The 25,188-nt window shown below is 39.7% G+C and overlaps 1 protein-coding gene across 1 annotated transcript; it reads right to left on the bottom strand.

Annotated features, from left to right (window-relative positions):
- Positions 1–502: 502 nt before the first annotated feature.
- Positions 503–1,504, bottom strand: LOC122912648 (olfactory receptor 52I2-like). The gene has a single exon (XM_044258676.1). It carries the CDS (start codon positions 1,475–1,477, stop codon positions 503–505), a length of 975 nt encoding a protein of 324 aa, XP_044114611.1. The 5' UTR covers positions 1,478–1,504.
- Between the last annotated feature and the right edge of the window lie 23,684 nt (positions 1,505–25,188).

Genomic DNA, 25,188 nt, shown 5'->3' with positions numbered 1-25,188 from the left:
ATCTCCTCAGATAAACTGGGACTCAGTTTGACTAGAGGACTCTGGTCCATGTATAAGCACATGACCCAAGTAGACCCAGATTGAGTGGATTCATAACTGGGCCAGAAGGCATTAATATTACATATTAATAATCACATGAGTAAATTAATAATCCTGATAAAAATCAGTCAGGTGTGAGGGGCCAAAGAGTTGGTTCAACTGATACTCATTTGAAAATAAGGGTCAAAAGCTAAGGAAAGAAAAACCCCAAATCTATATTCTCTGCCCAGACTTACACACAGATACTAGTTGATTGAAATCATTAAAAATGTCAGAAAATTAATCATTTCATACGCATTCTTGCTAGAAGTCGGATAATTGGACGAGAATACACTTTATAGCTTCATCTTAGAACTCTTTATGGTGCTAGGCACACCAAACCAGCTCTACAGATTTCTAAGACATCTTTGAATGCTTGATCTTGAGTCATCTTGATTGCTCGAGATCTGAACAGAATGTGTGTTTATGAACCCAATTTGGAGTGGTCTAAGAGGCAGTGCATTAGCAAACTCCATGTTCGCTTCCGTATTTGTTTGGTCCTCAGGCCATAAATGATGGGGTTTAAGGTGGGTGGGATGACCAGGTACAAATCAGCTAACAGCACTTGAGTGTGGAGGGGCACTGTATCCTTCCCTAGCCAGGCCACGTAGATGGATGCCATCCCAGGTAGGTAGTACAGAGCCATAACCCCCACATGAGAGCCACATGTGCTTAATGCTTTCAGCTGAGCATTCTTTGAGGCAAGACCACATACTGCCTGGAGAATCAGGTGATAGGAGGCAGCAATGAAGGCCACATCAGAACCCACAATAATGGATGAACCAATCACACTGTAGAGACTACTGGGCATAGGGTCAGCACATGACAACTTGGCTACAGCTATGTGCTCACAGTAGGAATGGAGAACCACATTGGAGCCACAGAAAGGCAGATGACTTAACATCCAACTCAATGGAGTCATAAATATGACAGCTCTGACAATGATGGCCACACTCATTACCAGCATCAGTTGAGGTGTGAGAATTCTCTTGTAGTGTAGGGGCTTACAGATGGCTATATAGCGGTCAAAAGCCATGGCCAGCAATAGCCCTGTCTCCACAGATGTGGCTGCATGGACAATATACATCTGAGTGAAACAAGCACTAAAGCTGATGGAACCGTCTCCTGAGAAGAAGATGCTCACCATCTTGGGTACCACGGAGGAGGCCATAACAATGTCCATAGCAGCCAGAATATACAGAAAGCAATACATGGGCTCTTGTAAAGTGAAATCCATCCAGATTACAGTCATTATGAGTACGTTTCCTAACAGAGAAATGACATACATGGCACTCAGTGAAATAGCCAGCCAAAGATGTGAAGACTGCAAACCTGGGATGCCCACAAGGAAGAAGGTGTCAGGGTTTTCCATTGTGTGGTTATTTGGTATCCCCAGCATCACAGATGAAACTGCTTTCCTATTAACACATAAAACAATGTAAGAAATGGATGTAGTTCTGTAAGACTTGTTCCCCATTGTATAGTGCTAGGGACAACTGGTGGCATTTTATTTTTTTTTAAGATTTTATTTATTTATTTGACAGACAGAGATCACAAATAGGCAGAGAGGCATGCAGAGAGAGAGAGGAGGAAGCAGAGAGCAGAGCAGAGAGCCCGATGCGGGGCTCGATCCCAAGACCCTGAGATCATGACCCGAGCCAAGGGCAGAGGCTTTAACCGACTGAGCCACCCAGGCGCCACCACCTGGTGGCATTTTCAACTCAGTGGACTACAAGATCAGAAAACTGAAATCTGACAATTTATCCTGTTCCTCCTTCCATCTTAGTATTCTTCACCTTCCTAATTTCTGTTTATTATTCAAGTATTGGCTCATGGCTTATCTCTTTGAGGAGTCTTCTCTACTTCATTCCCCATCCCATGCTGAGGCTCAATTAGGTATCTTTTTCTGAGCTTTCATGGAATCTCCCATGTTGACCTCTGAAGGACGTAAACTGAAAATCCTAATACTCTACCTATGACTTTATTGTATTGTTAACTATGTGTGTCTTATTCATGGCCTTATACCAAGTGTGTGACCCATAGCTGTGATACACAAGTCTATTAAAAAAAAAAAAAAAAAGATCATAGCAAACAGTTTCCATAGAATGAATGAGAAAACAGAGGAGTTTGTCTTCTAACTTTTTATGTTAAGTTTCTGATCCTTAATTATTGAATGAAACAATGAACTTCTTAAGATTGAACACATCACATTTGTGTCTTCAGTACAGTGCCTTGACAATAGATGAATAAAGCATCCTTGAAGAAATAAATTGATGGATTCAGGAAGAGAACAATATTAGTGCTTTCTGTGGGAGATAATAAACTGTCCAGAAATATTTATGATCCCCACTTTCCCTTTTAATTTTTCATCATGAGTATATTCCTAAATAATTGGTTATGTCAGATTGATGGAAAGGACTGCCCCAGGATCCCAGACTACAATAGACATGTTCTCTGTTAACCAACTAGACACTCTTCCTGTTTCCCAATCCTAACCATAGAACATATATTTGCTCCTTCTATTTAGCCGCTAGCACTAATTGACTTCACACACAGATACCAAGAGGCTTGATGGGAGTCCTCAGAAGTTTTCTAAAAATCCAAATTTCTAGGATGATTACAAACTGGTCTTTATTGAAACCGACAAACCAGCACCACCAACAACAAAAATCCCTAACTGAGCTCTGCTTCATGGTCATATTAGAAAAACTTTGCTGTGTATAGCCACTGGGTGAGACATTGTCAGTGATAGACAATGAGAAGACAGTGGAAAGCTTTTTGAAGTTGGATGATAGTAAAGAATGGGGGGAAAAATAATTCATCATATCCTTAAGACTGTCATGTGTTTTCTGGATGCCACAAACTCAGTTGACCCATCATTGCTTAAAGAGCTGAAGAGGAACCTGAGGGACAAGAATGCCTCCCCCACCATCCCACTCACCTCTGATCCAGGATTTTCCTCCTCTGGCACTGTCCTATATCCACCTTTCTTCTGAGGGCTGTCCCAGCTTTCCTTGCTCATCCCTCCTTTATCCAGCCCTGGCAACTTCTTGCTGGGCATACCTTTCATTCCCTTGAGGGTTTTTTGTCCTCATATGTTTTACATCTTAATTAGAACAGCTGGAGGTTTATATATAATTTATTAATCTTTTCAAATGACAGGACAGGTTAGTCGTCTTTTCATTTCTATTTCATTTTTTATTCCTACTGAAAATTTTCTTGCTAAAATCAGTGGTGGTCCCCATCAATGATGTGTGGCCGATCTAGTAGTTTCTTTTCATTATTTATTTTACTTGCCCTATCCAAAACATTTAACATTACTGTTTGTTCCCAAGTTTGTTAAATTTTTGTTTGAAGTATAACGTACATACTGTAAAGTATACAGATTCAGGTGTACAGTTTGATAGATTTTTATAAAGTTAGCACATGAACACACCCACATAGCTACTACCTAGAGCAACATTCAGATAAAATTGCTTCCTGATTGTTGAGGTGTACTGTTAAGAAAGCTTTAGTCAAGGGCGCCTGGGTGGCTCATTGGGTTGAGCCGCTGCCTTCGGCTCAGGTCATGATCTCAGGGTCCTGAGATCGAGGCCCGCATCGGGCTCTCTGCTCGGCGGGGAGCCTGCTTCCCTCTCTCTCTCTGCCTGCCTCTCCATCTACTTGTGATTTCTCTCTGTCAAATGAATGAATAAAATCTTTAAAAAAAAAAAAAAAAAAAAAAGAAAGCTTTAGTCAAGCTCTTCTAAGACTTTTCTAACTCAGAATCTGCCTCTTCCTTCAATCCTGTAGACATTTACGTGAAAACCTGGAGGGCCAATCACTAAAGAAAAGTTTACACAAGTCAACTTCAATAACTAAATCACAAGATACATGGGATTATTCATTCCTATTTAAAGTGTCAGAAATACACAGTTCAAATCTAAATTGTCTTAAAGAAAAAAGCAATAATGCATAACTTACTTGAATGGAGCCTTTGTGTTTATAATAACCCTGTGCCTCCCCTCTACAGCCAAATAAATGTGCACCCAATCAGTCCTACGGCTCAGTTTCTTTTCTCAAAACTCCCCCTTGGACTCTGAAAACCAGCTCTCCCTTATCTAAAGTTTGGACTTACTCCTTCCTTTCTCAGTTTTGAAGCAAAGCAAAGTGTTCCCCGTTCCTTCTTTCTCCTTCCACCCTCTCACCATTTCCAAGTGGTGATCTTCATATCAACACCACCCCCCAGACCTGGCCAGCCCTTTACAGTGTGATGGAGGACTTATATCTTCCTTTGTAGGTTGATCCTGGTCTTTAAACTCCCATCAGCCCCACACCAAGTCCCCAGGTCAGTTACCCACATTGCTGTTGTATTCTCTATTCAGCTTCCTCTGATGTGTCCACATTTCTTTTCACTCAAAAGAAGAGGGATTTATTCAGTACCCTTCAGGGGGAGCAGGAAGAGCCACATAAAATCAAAGATGAACAGCAGAGTCACAATGAGGAGTGTTATCACTTTCAAAGATCTCCCACTGGAGTCCTCTTTTCCCCTTTAGAATCTCTATCATCCTGCTTTCCACCTAGACACCCCCACTTCTCTTGGCCTCTGCCAACAGCCAAATACTGCAACTCCTCCAGAGACTGTTTTTTTGTTTTTTGTTTTTTCCCTCTGTGTTCTGGCCTCTGGGACTTTCCAGATTACAGAAGGAAGCAGATGATTAGTGGATGAAAAGTCTTTTTTTTTTTCAAGTGCTCAGAAGATACCTAAGAGAATATAGAGTGATCCCTGAAAAGAAAACAAAAGGCCCACAATGAGTTAGATTTATTAAAGCCTGCTTTGTGCCAAGTGCCCTGCTAACGACTTACAAAGGTGATCTCTTGTTGCATTTTCACAACCCTCTAAATGATCATCACATCAACATTTTATAGATGACACTGAAGTGCATAGAAGGTCATGAAGCTTCTAAGTCAGAGAATCAGGATTCAAATTCTGTAGTCATAATTCGTTTTACTTTGTTGTAGAATTTTTCATGCTGATAGTATACTTAATCTCTCAAAGTTCATTTCACTGTTCCTCAGTTCTGCCTGGACTTTTAGGTTAGGCTAAATATATATCACCTCATTGTGTTATAAAATCTTATTTGACAGAGAAGGGAAAGAGTATAAGGTAGACCAAGGAAGATAAGCTTTTCAAACTGGGGGAAGGGCATGGACCTCAGCACAAAAAGACAAAATATTCTCCAAGCAGAGAATAAACCAGAGAAGATAGAATGTAGGGTACTTAAAAGAGAATGACAGTAGATGAGGCTAGAGGATTGAATGGACCACATTTTAAAGGCTGTGACTTCTGCCTAGGCATCATGATGGGGCAGGAATGAGAAGAAAGAAGACAAAAAGAGAAGCCCAACCAGCACAAGTTAAAATTTCTCTTTTTTTAGTGGAAAAGGATATAGAGATGTTGGAAATACAAAAAAAAAAAAAAAAAAAAATCAAGAGACAATGCTGCATGCTCCCAGCTCCCTAATTCCTCATCAGAGACAGAGTTCTCAGTGATGTGAATGGTGAAGGCATTCTGTTGCCTTTGACAGGAGGAAGGGTGCTTCATGTCTTTCTCAGCCTGACAGCATATTCCTAATGATGACACAGGGTGGTTTAAGTTCAATTTACTAGGTTTAGCATCTATTAGAAGGTCCAGCAAGAGAATTAATCCCCAAAACTGCTGTGCTAAAAAGTTTAAAACTTGTGGGTCCCTATTGTCTACAGGATAATTCAGAGAACAGGCCAGATTGTAAACCTAAACAACAATGTGGAATACAGGTAGGAAAAGCAGGCAGGCAGTGAAATGCAGGAGACAAAAGGACTGCTAACCCAAGTAGCCCCAATGTGAGATGAGGCAGCTAAGCTGCAACAGTGCCAATCGGGACAGATGGACTGCTTTCCCCTGGGGTTCACCCTGGCCCCTGCAGAGGCATAAGTGGCAGTGGTGGATTCTCACAAACAAGAGGTGGCTTTTAGGTCACCACACCCAGACCCACGCAGAAGAGTTCCAAGAGGAAGAAAAGGCACTCCCAAAAGGGCAAAGACCCAAGGGAATAATGATAAAGGAAAGGTATTCTATGTAGAAGCAAGACTTTTCAGCATCTTTTTTTTTTCTCCTTTCAGAATGTCATAGCCTGCATAATATGGAAGGATACCCAGCTTTTTATACCACTAATTATTGGACAAAGCTATCACACATAGCCTGAAAAGGAATAAAGGAATAAAGGTGTGGTACAAGAATTCTGCATTGCTGATAATAGAATTTTATATCAGTACTTGTAAGGAAGTTAGTCTTTAGTTTCCCTTTTTTTGTGCAGCTTTTATCAGGTACAGCCATCAGTGTAATACTTTGTAAGGAAAAATATGACTGTTTTTATTTCTCTACAATTTCTCTCTCTCTCTTTTTCTGCTAGTCTCCTATAAAATTGTCTGAATCTAGTGGGGTTTTGTGTTTTGTTTTTGTTTTGTGGAAATGAGAGCAGGGACTGGACTCTTGTCCTCTCAACCCTAACCACCAAGTCCAGCAATCCTTGGTAGCTGAAGCTGTATGTCCCAAGTAATAGATCTTCCAGAATAGCTAAAACTCCATGCTCTTACATAGCATATGTTTCAGGAATGTGGGGCACCATGCTTACTGAAAGGAGCAGGCTTACAGAAAGGAGAGACTAGACTACAAAGACTGGTGAAGACCTGACCAAATGAATCTCCTCCAAGATGGACCCCACTGCTGAACTATCACCAACGCTTTCCCATCATTTTAACACTAAACATCATGCCCAGGTGTGGAGATTTAACATATTAATTAGACATGCAGCACATGAGGAAGCATGACATTTAAGTGCATAGGTGCTAAGAAATACCCACCTCTCCAGACTTAACATCATCCTTTTACCACCCGTGTTTCTTGAAAAAACTCTCCCTTACCTCTCCTTGGGCAGTCAGTCTCAGGATTCTTTCCTTTGTGCTGCCTCCCTTGTGTGCTAGCATAAACCCAAAAAAGCCTTGCCTGAAACTCCCATTTGGTCTCTTACCAATTTCCGTTGTTTAGAGAGCCCAAGGGCTCAGTTCGATATCAGGAGTAATTCTTAACTTTTTTTTTTTTTAAGTGCAGATTTGTGCTTTCAACTGAGATCATTTTTTTAAAAGATTTTATTTATTTATTTGGCAGAGAGAGATCAGAAGGAGGCAGAGAGGCAGGCAGAGAGAGAGAGAGAGGAGGAAGCAGGCTCTCTGCTGAGCAGAGAGCCCAATGCGGGGCTCGATTCCAGGACCCTGGGATCATGACCTGAGCCAAAGGCAGAGGCTTAACCCATTGAGCCACCCAGGCACCCCTACTGAGATCAATTTTGATAGAATGTACTGCATTATACTATATCATTTTCATTTAGGTTTTCTAATTTATGTGCATAGAATTGTGCAAAATGTTCTCTAGTCATTTTTATTTTCTTTAATCAGCTTCAGTGGTTATTTCCTCTTGTCCTTTTTTTATTTTATATTTTGGGATATCCCTTTTATCCTTGATTTGATTAGCTATGATGTGGGCAGGCTGAGTCCAAGGACCCAGAGGGGGTCCCACAGAACCCGCTAAGAGAATCCTTGGGCTACATACAGGGTAGAAATCAAACATGAGCCCAGACGGAGTAAGAGCAGAGTTTACTGAAGATATAGAGAGAGTGTAGACCCAGACAGAGCACCTAAGAGACTCAGAAAGGAAAAAGTCTCATCTTTGCTTGGGGTCTGGGGTTTTTTTTTTTTTTGAGGATGGTGGTCTGCTGTGTGTGTCCTCTCAGGCTTCCAGAAATCAGTTACAGCAAGAACAATGGTCCAGGTGTCTTTCATAAGTCATTTATTTCCTTGGAGCCAGGGGGTCTGAACATCAAGATGTCTAGTGCCAGTGGTCTGGAATATGCATATGATGGTCATCTTTGGATGTTATCTATTGTGCTGGAAGATTCCAAAGAAATCATCAACTCTTTGTCTCTTACAAGGAGGATATACATTGCTTGTATGTGTAAAGTAGGGATGCAGGTCCTAGCAAGAACAGAAGCAGGAAAAGAAGAAAAACACAGACTTTTTAATGGAGTCCTTCAGTGTCCCTATTTCAGCTAGTTTATTCTGCTGTGTTCACTGTATTACATAACTAGGATTTTTATGTATTCTATTTATTATTGTTTTTAAACTATATGTATTTACTTATTCACTAATCTTTATTCTTTTTGGTTTATTTTAGCTTAATTTGTTCTAACCTTATAAATTTCATTTTCTTATTTTATTAAAATGCATATTTGGGGCATCTGGGCACCATAGTTGATAAAGTGTCTGACTCTTGATTTCAGCTCAGGTAATGATCTCACGGTAGTAAGATTGAGCCCTTTGTCAGGCTCTGCACTGGGTGTGGAGCCTGCTTAAGATTCTCTCACTCTCCCTCTGCCCCTATCTCTTTCCCTTTGTCTCACTCTCTGTGTCTAAAGAAAATAAAATTTTTTTAAAAAGTGAAGCTTTTTTCTTTGACTTCTGCTTTTATTTTATCACATATATTCTAATGTGAAGTATCTTAAGTATATACCTTTTTTTTTTGAAATTCTACATTTGTTTAGTTCTTCCTTTCCACCCAGAGTTGTTTAATAAGGAGTTTTTAAATTTCCTGGTAGAAGAGTCTTTATACTATAAGAAATGATCAGGGTCTATTAAACTCTTGCTACTCAAAGTATGATCCTTAGTCAAGTAGTACAATTACCTGGGAGCTTGTTAAAAATACAAAATTTTGTCTTCCACTTCAGACTCGTTTTTTTTTTAATTTTATTTTTTTAAGATTTTATTTATTTATTTGAGCATGAGAGCAGGATGAGGGACAGAGGGAGTAGCAGACTTCTTCTCACTGAGAAGGGAACCCAACATGGAACTCAATCCTGGGATTCCAGGATCATGACCTGAGCTGAAGTAGATACTTAACCAACTAAGCCACACAGGCATCCTCACTTCAGACTCATTTAATCAGAGTCTACATTTTAACAAGACCTTCCAGGTGATTTACATGCATATTAACATTTGAGAAGCTCTAGTATGGACCACTCTTTTGAAAAATCTCATCAGGGTGCCTGAGTGGCTCAGTCAGTTGGATGTCTGTCTTTGGCTTGGGTCATGATCTCAGAGGCCTGGGATGGAGCTCTGCATCCAGCTCTCTGCTCAGCGGAGTGTCTGCTTCTCCCTCTCATTCTTCCTTTGTGCTCTCTCTCTCCCTCTTTGAAATAAATATATAAAATATTTAAAAAATAAAAATCACATCAGGGGTATGGCTTTAAGTCCCAGAGTGCAGCCAGGAAGGAGAATGTAGAGGCTAATGATTTAGCTAATAATTTTTTAAAATGGCTACAATCAAAAACCTAAGAAATACCAAGTGTTGGCAAGGTCATAGGAAAAAGGGAACACTCGTGCTCTGTTGGCGGGAGTGCAAACTCTATAGCCACTGTGGAAAAGAGTATGGAGTTTCCTCAAAATATTAAAAATAGCATTTCCATGTCATCCAGTAATATCACACTACTGGATATTTAACTAACAAAAATGAAATTATTAATTTAAAAAGATATATGAACCCCTATGTTTATTGTACCATTATTTACAATAGCCAAATTATGGAAGCAGCCCAAGTGTCCATCAGTAGATGAATGGATAAGGATGTGGTATATATACAATGGAGTATTACTCTATGGTCTTTTTAAAAATAAAAATCTAACACTTAACTGGCCTAGGACACATAAAATAAGAAAGTAGAATGTGAAAGGAAGAGAGGGTTTAGTCAACAGGTGGATGGATTTTAGGCAGTAGTGGGAATCTTCACGGACTGCAGGCATTGAACCTCAGAAGTTATGTTGGAGGAACTAGGAAATTTTGTCTACAGTTCATTAGGTCAAAGCTTTGGACATAAAACCTAGGCATAAGGGCAAATGTCAGGTGTATATGTGCAGGAGTGTTTGTGTGTGCATATGTGTATACTGACAAATAAGTACTGATACACAATCCCATTTCAATCACACAGCCCTTTTTGCTGGAGATACTATTCATTAGGACCCTGTTTTACCTTCCAAGGGAGGAATTTCAGTTTGTGGCATTAGGAGCCAACCACAATACCACCTAATGAAGATTTCAGTTGTTTCTTCACCAAAACTGTCTCTTTGTATAGAAAATGCAGCAGAATTTTCCAAACAGCAAAATAATCCTCCTTAGAGTTGGATCAGTTTAATCAGTCTCTTGAGGTCAGGGTGCAGTTAGAGACATCAATTACTAAAGATCTTTGGCTCCTGCTATGAGAATCTGTTATTTCCAGCTCTCTATATGGATCCCTCCCTAAGGTTTCCATTGCTAGAAAGTTAACCAATAGTTGACCACAGAATGGAGGGTCTGTTTTTGGATTCTCTATTCTGTTCCATTGATTTTTTGGTCAGCTGATCTTCAACAAAGCAGGAAAGAATATATAATGGAAAAAAAGACAGTTTCTTCAATAAATTGTTCTGGGAAAAATGGACAGCCACATGCAGAAGAATGACACTGGACCATTCTTTTTTTTAAATTATTTTTATTAACATATAATGTATTATTTGCCCTAGGGGTACAGGTCTTTGAATCATCAGGCTTACAGATTTCACAGCACTCACTGTAGCCCATACCCTCCACAATGTCCATAACCCAGCCATGCTATCCCTACCCCACAACCCCCAGCAACCCTGTTTGTTTTGTGAGATTAAGAATCTCATGGTTTATCTCTCTCCTGATCCATCTTGTTTCATATTTTTCATTCTGTACCCCCCACAAGCCCGTTCCCTGCCTCCCAAATTCCTCCTATAGAGAAGTCATATGATAATTGTCTTTCTCTGGTTGACTTATTTCACTCAGCATAATACCCTCCAGTATCATCCATGTCATTGCAAATGGCAAGACTTCATTTCTTTTAATGGCTACATTTTATATATATAGATATAATAGATATCTATTCTAATTCTTCTTCATTTTCTATACAAAGAGACAGTTTTGGTGAAGATATCTATATAGATATCTATATCTATATATATAATATATAGATATATTATAGATATATAATATTATAGATATATAGATATACAGTCCTAGATATAGATATCTATATATCTATATCTACATATATAATATATGTAGATATCTATATAATATATCTACATATACATATATATGTATATAATATACCACATCTTCTTTATCCACTTTATCCACTCAACTGTTGATGGAAATATAGGTTCATTCCATAGTTTGGCTATCGTGGACATTGCTGCTATAAACATTTGGGTACACATAACCCTTTGGATCACTACATTTGTATCTTGAGCGTAAATACCCAGTAGTACGATTGCTGGGTCATAGGTTAGCTGTATTTTCAGTTTTTTGAGGACCTCCATGCTGTTTTCTAGAGTGGCTGCACCAGCTTGCAATCCTGCCAACAGTGTAGGTGGGTTCCCCTTTCTCTGCATCCTCGCAAACATCTGTTGTTTCCTGACTGGTTAATTTTAGTCATTCTGAATGGTGTGAGGTATTATCTCCATGGTTTTGATTTGGATTTCCTTGATGCCCAGTGATGTTGAGCACTTTTTCATATGTCTGTTGGCCATTTGGACGTCTTCTTGGCAGAAATCTTAGTTCATGTCTTCTCCCCATTTCTTGGTTGGATTATTCTTGGGGTGTTGAGTTTTGGTAAGTGCTTTCTAGATTTTGGATACTAGCCCTTTATCTGATATGTCATTTGCAATGATCTTCTCCCATTCTGTCAGATGTCTTTTGGTTTTGTTGGCTAAAATTAACAAGACAGGAAACAACAAATGTGAAATCCCAATAGTTCATCTTTGCCCTTGCTTCCCTTGCCTTTGGCAATGTTTCTAGGAAGAAGTTACTGTGGCTGAGGTCAAGAAGGTTGCTGCCTGTGTCCTTCTCAAGGATTTTGATGGATTCCTTTCTCACATTGAGGTCTTTCATCCATTTTGAGTCTATTTCTGTGTGTGGTGTAAGGAAATGGTCCAGTTTCATTCTTCTGCATGTGGCTGTCCAATTTTCCCAACAGCATTTGCTGAAGAGACTTTCTTTTTTCCATTGGACATTCTTTCCTGCTTTGTTGAAGATGAGTTGATCATAGTGGTGAGGGTCTATTTCTGAGTTCTCTAGTCTGTCCCATTGATCTATGTGTCCGTTTTTGTGCCAGTACCCTACTGTTTTGATGAGTACAGCTTTGTAACAAAGCTTAAAGTCTGAAATTGATGCTGCCAACTTTGGTTTTCTTTTTCAACCTTCCTCTGGCTATTTGGGGTCTTTTCTGGTTCCATATACATTTTAGGATTATTTATTCCATTTCTTTGAAAAAAAAACTGATGGTGTTTTGATAGGGATTGCATTAAATGTGTAGGTTGCTTTAGGTAGCATAGACATTTTCACGAGATTTGTTCTTCTAGTCCATGAGCATGGAACGTTTTTCTATTTCTTCGTGTCTTCCTCAATTTCTTTCATGAGTACTTGATAGTTTTCTGAGTATAGATCCTTTACCTCTTTGGTTAGGTTTATTCCTAGGTATCTTGTGTTTTGGGGTGCAATTTTAAATGGGATCCACTCCTTAATTTCTCTTTCTTCTGTCTTGTTATTGGTGTATAGAAATACAACTGATTTCTGTGCACTGATTTTATATCCTGACACTTTACTGAATTCCTGTATGAGTTCTAGCAGTTTTGGAGTGGAGTCTTTTTGGTTTTCCACATAAAGTATCATATCATCTGCAAAGAGTGAGAGTTTGAATTCTTCTTTGCTAATTCAGATGCCTTTTATTTCTTTTTTTGTCTGATTGCTGAGGCTAGGACTTCTTTTAGTGGTCGATTTTCTTTTCCTAGAATTGCTGCTCTTCTCTTTTATCTCCTGTTGAGTTTGTAGGTGTTCAGAATGGTTTGATAACTAGCTAGCTGAAATCCCAGGACCTAATGCTATTTCAGTTTCCTACTCCTCGACCGTCTTGCTTCTCACTGGACCATTCTCTTATACCATACACAAAGAAAAACTTAAAATGGATAAAAGACCTCAATGTGAGAAATCCATCAAAATCCTAGAGGAGAACACAGACAGCAACCACTTTAACCTCAGCTGGAGCAACTTCTTGGTAGAGACATCTCTAAAGGCAAGGAAACAAAAGCAAAAATGAACTGTTGTGACTTCATCAAAGTAAAAAGCTTATGCACAGCAAAGGAAACAGTCAGCAAAACTAAAAGACAACCTACAGAATGGGAGAAGATATTTGCAAAGGATATATCAGATAAAGGGCTGGTACCCAACATCTATAAAGAACTTCTCAAACTCAACACCCCAAAATCAAACAATCCTGTCCAGAAATGGGCAAAAGACATAAACAAACATTTCTATAAAGAAGACATACAAATGGCCAACAGACATGTGAAGAAATGCTCAACGTCACTTGGCATCAGGGAAATACAAATCAAAACCACAATGACATACCACTGCACTCCAGTCAGAATGGCTAAAATTAACAGGACAGGAAACAACAAATGTGGGCAAGGATATGGAGAGAGGAGAAACCTCTTACACTGTTGGTGGGAATGCAAGTTGGTACATCCACTTTGGAAAACAGTTTGGAGGTTCCTCAGAAAGTTAAAAATAGAGTTACCCTATGACCCAGGAATTGCACTACTTGGTATTTACCCCAAAGATACAGATAAGTGAGAAGAAGGGGCACCTGCACCCCTAGTTCATAGCAACAATGTCCACAAGAACCAAATTGTGGAAGAAGCCGACATGTCCTTCAAGACATGAATGGATAAAGAAGATATGGTTTATATATACAGTAGAATATTATCAGCCATCAAAAAGGATGAAAGCCTACCATTTACTTTGACGTGGATGGAACTGGAGACTCTTATGCTAAGTGAAATAACTCAAGCAGAGAAAGACAATTATGATATGGTTTCACTTATGTGGAATATAAGAAATGGTGCAGAAAGAATCATAGGGGAAAGGAGGGAAAACCAAATGGGAAGAAATTAGAGAGGGAGACAAACCATGAAGGACTCTTGATTCTGGAAAAAGAGTTGTGGAAGGAGAGGTGGGTGGGGGCATGGGGCAATTGGGTGATGAGCATTAAAGAGGTCATGTGATGTGATGAGCACTGGGTGTTATACACTGATGAATTCTTGAACACTACATCTGAAACTAATGATGTATGTTGGATAATTGAATTTAATTTTTTTGACAAAATTTATTAATTTTAAGTGAATATTATCATACAAAATCTTTTTCTTAATTTTTTCACTGTTCCAAGATTCATTGTTTATGCACCACACCCAATGCTCCATTCAATATATGCCCTCCTTAATACCCACCACCAGGCTAACCTAATCCCCTCTCTCCTCCCCTCCAAAATCCTCAATTTATTTCTCAGAGCCCACAATCTTTCATTTAAATTAAAACAAAAGAAAGTTAACCAATAAATACAAAAGAAATTATTTGATTTTATTTTCTGAACTTATGCGTTTCTCATATTTTAGTTGTAATAGTTATATCTCATTTATTTGTATCTTAAAAGTAACAATCAAAATTGAGGTGGGTGTATTTTTGTTATAATGTCTGTTTACATTCTTTCTCTGGGATTTTTGTCTATTTGTTTGGTCTTAATAATATCTTTAAAAACTGTTTTCACTTTTATGGTATCTATTTCATGATTTCTTAACCAAGAAGAAATATGATATTAAGCACAGAAGCAACAGTAGAAGAATCCATTCTCCAACCAGGAAAACTTTTAAGGGTTTATTTCCTCACCCACCTCCAAGTCCCCTCAGAAGACTACTTAGTTATGAACATTCCCTAGTTCTAGACTGCAGAGCAACACACAGATCCCCCTGCAGGGTTGAAGCATTTCACTCAGTAGCTAGGAGTGTTGACCACTGAAGGCTCACAGCTGCATTCCTTTCCAGGAATTACCTTCAGCCAGAGGATCACCTTAAATTATGCACCCTCCTAATGCAATGACTATATCCAATGTCTGCTTGATCCTAGGTATAAGGATTTGTCCCCCTTACCCAATCAAGACAAGTGTACAGGGCTATCTCCATTCCAAACTACCTCATAGGATCAGCTGAGAAGTCTGGGGAAACTGTTGTAATTCACCTTCTGTCTGCATAGTTCACACCAGGTGTTCATCCTGAGCATATTCCATGAAAAACTTTGGGCATGAAAAACCTCAGAGTCCAAGACGGTTGATGGCAAGAATAGCCATAGAAAGTAGATTCAACTGGGATTACAAGCTGGCAGGCTGAAAACAAGGCCCACAGACTGCCCTCTCAGCTGGCCTGGGCACTATTCCAGTTGGAGCTCTTAATATATGGCACAATATGCTTCCCTTTTCTTCTTCTCTTTCTATATTAAAAAGTACTTATTTTAAGAGTAGGAAAAGTTAATTAAAAATTAACTTTTTAATTATATGGGGGTGCCTGGGTGGCTCAGTTTGTTAAGCATCTGACTCTTAGCTCAGTTCAGGTCTTGATCTCAGGTAATGAGTTCAAGCCCCTCAGTGGGCTCCATGCTGGGCATAGAACCTACTAAAAAAAAAGAAATAAAAGTTAACTAATATGAGTTGTGTGTCTTTATTCTGAGTTGGTTTTAAATCTGACCATGGACATTAGGGTTTAAGCAGGAGAATGTGGTAGGCAGCCTCTAAAATGGGGGCCAGTGATCCCTACTCCCCTGGTATTCATGCTCTTGTGTAATTACTTCTCCTTGAGAGTGAAAATACCTAGTGACTTATTTCTAACAAGTAGAATGTGCCAAAAGCATTGAAATTGATTTTGAAAATGAGGTTACCAAAAAACTGATTTCCGTCTTTCTGACCTTCTTATTTTCTCCCTCTCAGAGCCTCTTTTATGGCGAATCAAGTCAAACTTCCATGTTTTGAGAAGCCCTATGGAGATGTTCATGTGGCAAGGAACTGATGTCTTCAGCAAGCAGCCAGAGAGGACCTGAGGCTGAGCTAGATGAGTGAGCTTAGAAACGGATCCTCCCTTAGCTGAGCCTTGAGATGACTAAGGCCTGGATGACACCTTGACTGCAGACCATCCAGCTCAGTCATGTCCAGATTTCTGACTGCTGTGACATGATAAACATTTGTTTTAAGCTACTAAACCTATAATTTTAAAGCTTCAGTGAGCTATAATTGACAAACAAAAATTTATATCTATTTAATGTATACATTTTCTTCAGTTTGGATATGTACATATACCTGTGATACCATCATCACAATCAAAATACTAAACATATCCACCACCTCCAGAAATTTCCCTATATCTATATGTTTGTGGTAAAAATCACTTAACATGGAACTATTCTCTTAACATGCATTAAAGGGATATATACTTCATTGTTAACTATGAGTATTATACTGTACAGCAAATTTCTAAAACTTTTTCAATATGCAGAACTGAAATTGTATATCTATCCAACACCAATTCTCCATTTCTCCTCCCCCCAGTTCCTGGTAACCACCATTCTATTCTCTGCTTCTGTGAGTTTGCCTATTTTAGATACCTCATATAAGTGAAATTATGCAGTATTTATCCTTCTATGCCTTCTCTTATTTCACTTGGCGTAATGTTCTCTAGGTTGATCCATGTTATCACAAATGGTAGTATTTCCTTCTTTTTAAGGCAGAATAACATTCTATTCTATGTATATACATATTTTCTTCTTCCTTTCAGCTGTTGATGGACATGTGGGTTGTTTCCATATCTTTACTATTGTGAATAGTGCTGCAGTGTACAAAAGGGTGCTGATATAACTTGAAGATCTTGATTTCAATTCAGAATAAACATTATATTTATATGGGGTCGTTAGTTATACAGCAATAGGTAACTAAAACAGAGGGTTGATACTTCTTACGGTATAATTTCCCCTCGTCCTATTAATATGAGCCTTTCCAAATCAAGTGCTAAGCATAGAGCCCCAGAATCTAGTGATAAATTGTATGTTTGGAATCATATAAAAAGGACATGGCTTTGGGGTTAGGATAGTAGTGGATAACTGAGTACTGTATTTCCTCACAAGTTGACTTCAAAGACATCTGTCTCTAAAAATAGTGTCATTCATTTTCTTTTTGAATGTTTTATGTATTTTTTATTAAGTTCAATTAGCCAACATATAGTACATCATTAGTTTTTGATGTGGTGTTCAATGTTTCATTAGTATTCATTTTTTTAATGATTCAAGAAGGTGGTATTTAAGTTTTGCATATAATTGACATTTTTTTTATCCTCATTTTTTTCAATTTATTTATTTTCAGAAAAACATTATTCATTATTTTTTCACCACACCCAGTGCTCCATGCAAGCCGTGCCCTCTATAATACCCACCACCTGGTACCCCAACCTCCCACCACCTCGCCACTTTTTCAAACCAGCATGAAAGCAAAGTTGATGGAGTGGTAGAACAATTTTTTCAACTCCATAAAACATTTTAAATATGCATAATCATTGAAATAGTACAATGAATATCAGTAAACCCCCCACCTAGATTAAATTAACATTTTGCCATATTTGTTTTAAATGCACACATGGATAGGTGTATGAGTATATTTATATATAAACCATATCTTACACATACGCTTGATACACATATGAGGACAGTGTACCTTTACTCCAACGTGCATCTCCTAAGCATAAGGACATTCTCCTACATAACTGTTGTACTCACTGTGGTAGAGGAGCTGGATATCATGGGGCATGGGTAGATATGCATGGTGCAAGGAGTGCAACATACCTAACTCTTTGTACACACCATTTTGGATCCTCTCATCATCAGCTGTCCCATGGAAATTTGTCTGCTTGTTTCCTTCCAGCTCCAGCTGTAGCAGCTTCTCCATGTGGAGCCTGATCAAGTTCATGTGTACACTAGCAGATAGTTCTTGCCCAAAAGAACCTATCTCTCACTTCTCATCTCTGATTTTTCTTACTGACACTAAGTCGTAAGATCCTATAAAATCTGCTTGGTGCTCATAGAGGGACAATGCAGAAGCAGGACCTGTTAACTCCTAAAACAACCAACCTTTATTTTTTAACAAGATATGGAAGCTAGCAGATAAATTCTCCTCCCTCTCTCCTTACTCTGAGTAGGTTTTCTAAAATGACAAGATGGTACCATGATGGTAACATTCAGTCACACTTGTTTCAAAATGGTAACCAGCTTGGTAAAACATTACACGGACTTGTCTATTTTGTCTAATCATTTCCCCTTTCTGTCTCTCCTGCTTGCCTGAAATTACAACCCTCAATAAAGCACTAGTAAATATGCTAATGTCTCGGGCTTTCCTTCCAGTGGAACCCAGGCAAAAACACTTTTCTTAAGCTTCTACTCTAGAATTGTCCTCTATACAGGCAGGTACTGTGTCTTTCTGGTTTGCCCCCTTTTTCCTCAGTGACATTCTTATCAAGTAATAGACAGTTAAACATGTGTTAAATAACTGAAAGAAATAGTAATTTTGTGTTAATTCTATTAACATAATTGAAAGGAAATGATATTTTAAGAATTAAAGAAGCTGGAGGTGGAAATGTTATTTAAAGATTCAGGCAAAAAAAAAATTCATGGGCACTCATTCTGCTTTCTACCCATGAATGAAAATTTTACCTAATTCGCATGGAGTTTGGTTCAAGAAGACAGAGGAGCTGATGCCTGTGAACATTCCCTTGTAGGACACACATAAAATTCGTGCTTGTTACTTTTTAAACTTTTCTCTTTTTTTAAGATTTTATTTATTTATTTGACAGATAGAGACCATAAGCAGGCAGAGAGGCAGGCAGAGAGAGAGGGAGAAGCAGGCTCCCTGCTGAGCAGAGAGCCCAACCCTGAGATCATGACCTGAGCCAAAGGCAGAGGCTTTAACCCACTGAGCCACCCAGATGCCCCTTTAAACTTTTCTTGAGTGGTGACATAATTCCCCAATCTAAGAGGGCAGGTGCAACAAGGTTTAAGCTTCCATATATGGGGAATTTTAAGTATTGCTAGTAGGATCCCTGGCAGCTGTGAACCCCCCCCCCCACAGAAACCTTTTGAAATAAGATGCATCTACGTCTTCTCTGGGTGGACACCTAACCTCTGATAACTTTCTGCAACCTAGGAAAAATAAATCATAGATTTAAAATAACCATATAGTAACCACACCTGAGATCTCTTTATTCTTGTCTGAAACCTGCCAAGAATACTTAGAAAAATGAATTGCATGAATAAGTACAGATAATAATTGTACTCCTGCTGCCTTCCTTAGAGATTTCACCAATTTTCCTAAGTTCAGTGCTGAGGACGTGGATTTATTGTTGAGAAAGTCTCAGACATGAAAAGTAGGTTTTGATATCAAGAGAAGCCATCTGCTTGAGACCGCAAAGTGACTGGATGGCCACTACTTCCACATTCTTGTTTTGTCCAAATATGTTTCTGGAGGAAGAAGTTTAGTCTTCTTAGAAAAGACTTTAAAGGGGCGCCTGGGTGGCTCAGTGGGTTAAGCCGCTGCCTTCGGCTCGGGTCATGATCTCAGGGTCCTGGGATCGAGTCCCACATCGGGCTCTCTGCTCAGCAGGGAGCCTGCTTCCTCCTCTCTCTCTGCCTGCCTCTCTGCCTACTTGTGATCTCTCTCTGTCAAATAAATAAATAAATAAATCTTTAAAAAAAAAAAAAAGAAAAGAAAAGACTTTAAAAAGGTGTTGGCAGTGGTCTCTGTTTACACAGAAAGTTATATGACTTGGGTCATCTGTAGTAATAAGGAAAAAATATTTATTGTTTTTCATGTGGAATAGAGTCCTATCACTATTTATTGAGTTTATTTTCTTTACTACCAAATTTCAGATTCAATCCTATTTCTGATAGTTGCAGCATTTTTACCCCCATGTGAATCCTGAGAATAAATGCTGGAGAGTTAATTATCTTTCAGGTGTACATACTGAGGGGAGTATCCCAATTTAAAAAAAAAGACACAGGCTAAAAATACACAGGAAGCTCATTGGCTCCAGCCTGACTAATCATGTCCAGCTTCCAACTCTGCCCAATCATGTCCTTTCACCTTCTATTTAAGTGAGACTTCCGGAGTCCACTAGGGTCTTTGTGCTGCTAACTAAGGTGAAGATTGGATGTGGGTGACTGGATCTATCAGTTAGTTTCTTTTCTGTTAGTGTCTTTCTCTCTGCTTTTCTCTTTCTGCCTTAAGAGACCGGGAATTTCCTGCTGTCTAATTTCCTGTGGGAAAGACAAGCAAGATGGACGAGACACCTAGACTCAATTCCCTTTATCTCACTAAATCACAAAATTTAGTTGAGAACTAAGCAGTAAACAGTACTTTATTTTCACTAACATCGGAGCAAAATTTGGTATTGAGTTGAGAGAAGCGCTTTGAGCTTATCAAATACTAGAAACCATTTTAGACCAGATGGAGCTCATTTTCCTATCCAGGCTTCCTTTACTTTGCTGTTATGGGGTTGCTGGAAAACCTGGGACAGGGAACAGTGTCTAAAGAACATTGGAGGTTGATGCTAGCTACCGGTTGGGATAAGAGAACCCCCCCTTTTATTAGGAAGATGTATTTCTAACTCCTAGATTTACTGTGTTTTACAATGCAAGGTTGCATGAAGGACTTTCTTTAGTTGTTTCAATCTTTGGTTCTAACTCTGGCATAATCTCTTAAAGCGACCCTCCCTCATTCTTGATAGTGTTACTGGCTGTTATCTTTCCTATTCTGACTTAAAATATCTCACGTCAGAAGATCGCTTTACCTGTAGCCCATTATCCTCCTGGTGCTTTCAGTAGGCTGGCTTTATAGCTACTTTCTGTCTCCAAGCCATCCTAATCTTCTTTGAGGAATGATTCATAATGTCTAGAGAAAGCTATAGGATAACTGCCTTGTCTGAGATCTTTTACAAATCCTTTCCTCAGGACCCCTGGACTGTTTGAACATTCCTTAATTCTATATTTCCTCTCAATCAGGTAGCTTGAAACCAGAGAAACACTTTGGTGTTCACTTAGGTTCTGATTCATCTTGCTGGAATTTGAGAGGCAGGCTCTAAATGAATGGCTTTTACTGGGACCTAGTTCTACTCCTGTTCAGTTCTCCCTTTCTTTGAAGCTCCTGACTTGGTATTTATTTTGTCCTCATAAAAGTATATGGTCCCTCTTGTGTATTTCCTGGGCCCCTAGCTGTTCTAGTCCTTGAGCTTTTATTTCCGTCTCAAGTGGCCTCATTCCAATCTTTCCTGCCCTTGGGGTTTAGATGACAGTAGATCATAACAGTCCTTTAAAGTCCAGTCTTCAGTGTTTTTGTGGGATCCTAGACCCAAGAGTTCCCTTTCCTACTTCCTCATGTTGAACCTACAGATACTTCAAAAATCTGCCTGAGAACTCCATTTTCTCCTAGGGCTTTGTATTCAGACATTGCTCAGCCTAAAGGGTCTCCACTTAACACTGATTTAAGCAACAAGATTCCCATAACGTTTATGAGCTGTAGAGGTGATGGAACTGAACCAGGAGATGGGATTGTGATGCTGATCCTAAAACTTTTCTCGTTCCCTCATGCTACTTCTGTACACAGGGCATGAATCCTGATACAAGCAGAAGTAGCCATGAAATGTATTGAGAACCTATTGAGGGGTGAACTCTAAGGGCCCTTTCCTATAGAAGAAATCTTTTGTCCTTTATAGGGCATTTTAAGGTTATTTTTTCCTTGAAGTATACAAGCACTTACTCCTGTCTGAGGGATGAGCTGTGTCCTTAATTCAGAAACTCGGATGCTGTTCATCACTCATTAACAAGACAACCCAGCAGAGTTGGATCACCTCACTGTGGCTGCTTCCCTGAAGAGCTTATGCTGATTCAGTGTAAAATGAAAATTCCTGTTTTGTGACTCATGATAGAAATATCTTAGGATCTATTTCCTAGTAATTGTCAGAGGTTTGGATCTAAAGATGTCCTACAGCAGACAAACTACCCCCTAACAATGGCAATTAGAGTGGTAGAAAGTGCGAGCTGACCTTTGGCGGGGAAGGAAGGTGTTAAAAACCTGGATCAAATGTTGAAGGAGTTTGGAGCAGGGAAGACAAGGGTGGGGACAACCCTGCTGGCTCCAGGAGGTGTTCCTGGTAGTGGGGCACCATGGCTGTCAGTGTCTCAAGGATTCCCTTGGGGAAATGCAGCAGGGCTCCTGGAATTGCTGCTCAACCCAACACATCCTAGTGCTGACACTTAGAGACATTACATCCCAGTGGAGATCTTCCTGTTTCCGCACTGGTTCCCAGTATTGCTTTGGTCTTACCATAGGATTTTTTTTTTCCCCCTTACGAACTGAAGGTTGATGGTCCAATTGATGGTTCACTAGATTTCTGTACCTGAGTAAGGTCTTCAGCTGAAAATTATTCCAGTCCCCTGGGGAGTTTTTTGTTTATAGTTCTGACTTGATGGCTCCTGAGCTGGATTCAGTTTAGGATGCTTTTTTTTTAAATATTTTTATTTATTTGACAGATCACAAGTAGGCAGAGAGGCAGGCAGAGAGAGAGAAAGAGGGAGGAAGTAGGCTCCCTGCCGAGCAGAGAGCCCGATGTGGGGCTCGATCCCAGGACCCTGAGATCATGACCTGAGCCAAAGGCAGAGGCTTTAACCCACTGAGCCACCCAGGTGCCCCTAGGATGCTTTTTAAAGCACTCTTATACCTGGGCTGTTTGGTCTTATGACAACAGTCAAGGTCAGGGCAAGGTGAATGGTCAGTTTCAGAAAACATGGCCATGGTGACCGCATCTTCCTTCAGCTGTCATTGCTGTGTTCTGTCATGGACAATCCCAAGTCCCATTCAAAGGCTCCCCAGGGTTTGCATATCCTGCATTTGTACTAAGACTTCGCTTGAGTAGATGGAGATAGGAAGCAGTCCTTCTGGAAACAGGAAAGCCCAGATTCCCTTCACAGACCTACACTAAAGGCCTTTCTGCAGTGAGATACCTGAATTTCCTGTAGCCCTTACTAATGACTGCAGTACATGTATCTTTGAACCCATTCTTCTCACCTTCAAAAATGCTTGATTTCAGGCTATATTCAACTAGCATAGGAGAAAAACTCATAATGCAAGTTATTTTTCTCCTCTCTGTTCCTAAAAGCAGACTTGTGATTATGTGCTTTACTCCAAGTTTTTATAGAGCTGGTGGCATTAACAACCATGAAGGATGTGTTGGTGGGAACATAATACAAATGTAGTACATTTTTTTTCCTTCCAGCTGCTGTTACTTGTTGCTTTGTCATATTTGTAATCCTGCAATTACTTTAATAATGCATATTCTCTATCACATTGTCAAATCACAAGACACAAACACCCATCCTTTTAACAGTAGCTCTTATAAGCAGTCCTTTCATCAGTGATGGACGCCTAATGTTCAAAACATTTCTTATCCTTGGCCACAAAAATCATCTTCAGACTTAATGAGGTTCTCTTAGAACTTTGCATGTGGTTCCTGAAATTGGAATTTTGCTTAAGTCTCTAGTCTTCTGAATGCACAAACTCTGGTGTACTACGGGAATCCCATTCTTGCTTGCCTCCACTGCTGGATCAATGAAAAGATGACCACTTAATCACCATGTCCCTGAAGTCTGACCTCTTCACCCCCATGAAGGGAGCAGCACTGGAAACCACCTGTGACTCCTCTCCACCACACTGGCCCTTTCACAAGGGATGCTTATCAATCCATCAGCTTCATGGAGATGGCAAAAGCCAAGTACTGGTCCACACTGTTCTAAGCCATTACATCTAATTGTGGTGCCATCTGTAGCCTGCAATAAAAGGGGACTTCTTGGGGCACCTGGGTGGCTCAGTGTGTTAAAGCCTCTGCCTTCGGCTCAGGTCATGATCCCAGGATTCTGGGATTGAGCCCCACATCAGGCTCTCTACTTAGCAGGGAGCCGGCTTCCTCCTCTCTCTCTCTCTTCCTGCCTCTCTGCCTATTTGTGATCTGTCTGTCAAATAAATAAATATTTTTTTTTTAAAAGGACTTCTTCACGAAGTGGACTAGTGTTTTGCTCAGCCCGCTAAACTATCCTTTTGGATTGAGAAGCAGACGGGTAGTGAATGGCTTTAGGTCTTGTTCCCATACTCCAATTCAGTTGAATCCATCAAACCAATACTTCAGTTCTTATGGTGAGGCAATTGTTTGTTAGAAGCCTGGATGCTGGTGCCAGACTATCTGGGCTTGATTCACAGCTCTCCTACTTGTGTGTCCTCTGAAACTAACCTCTGCTCCTCAGTGCCTGTGAAACAGGGTGATAATACTGAGACTACAAGATGGTCATGAAAACCAAGGGAGTAAATGGATATAAAGAGCTTAGAGTATCTAAATGATAGGAGGCACTAAAATATTGGTTCACAGCTGCTAATTGTTTAAGCACCTATAGGAGAAGGAATGTAACTATCACTTGGGAACCCCGGCTCTTCTATAGTTTATCCACACCAACTCTGTTTCCTGGGAAATACCAAGCTCTGTCCTTCTCCATATCTTCACACTTCCAGTTTCTTCAGTCTGGAAGATTTCTTCTTTTTTTTTCTTTTTTTTTCTTTTTTTTAAAGATTTTATTTATCAGAGAGAGAGAGGGGGAGAGAGCGAGCACAGGCAGGCAGAATGGCAGGCAGAGGGAGAAGCAGGCTCCCTGCCGAGCAAGGAGCCCTATGTGGGACTTGATCCCAGGACTCTGGGATCATGACCTGAGCTGAAGGCAGCTGCTTAACCAACTGAGCCCCCAGGCATCCCTGGAAGATTTCTTAATAGGTGTAATTTTGTCTTCTATCACTTAGCCTTCAGCTATCACTTGAAGAAACCTTGCTTGAAGCATGTCTTTTTGAGGCCCTTTCTCCTGCTAGACTAATTCCTATTGTGAGATATGTTCACCTCTATATGACCAATAGCTGAAACCTTGTAGTGGCAGAATATATTTCAATATATTGTCTGTGTGAAAACGAATGCAGGAGTATCTCACCACAAGACCAGAAATGAGAGGTCAAGAATGATACCTTGTTTAATGGGATAG

This window comes from Neovison vison, chromosome 7 (assembly GCF_020171115.1).
Source record: "Neovison vison isolate M4711 chromosome 7, ASM_NN_V1, whole genome shotgun sequence".
Taxonomy (NCBI): domain Eukaryota; kingdom Metazoa; phylum Chordata; class Mammalia; order Carnivora; family Mustelidae; genus Neogale; species Neogale vison.
The sequence above is the reverse complement of the archived record's forward strand: the minus strand, read 5'-3'. Positions and strand labels throughout refer to the sequence as shown.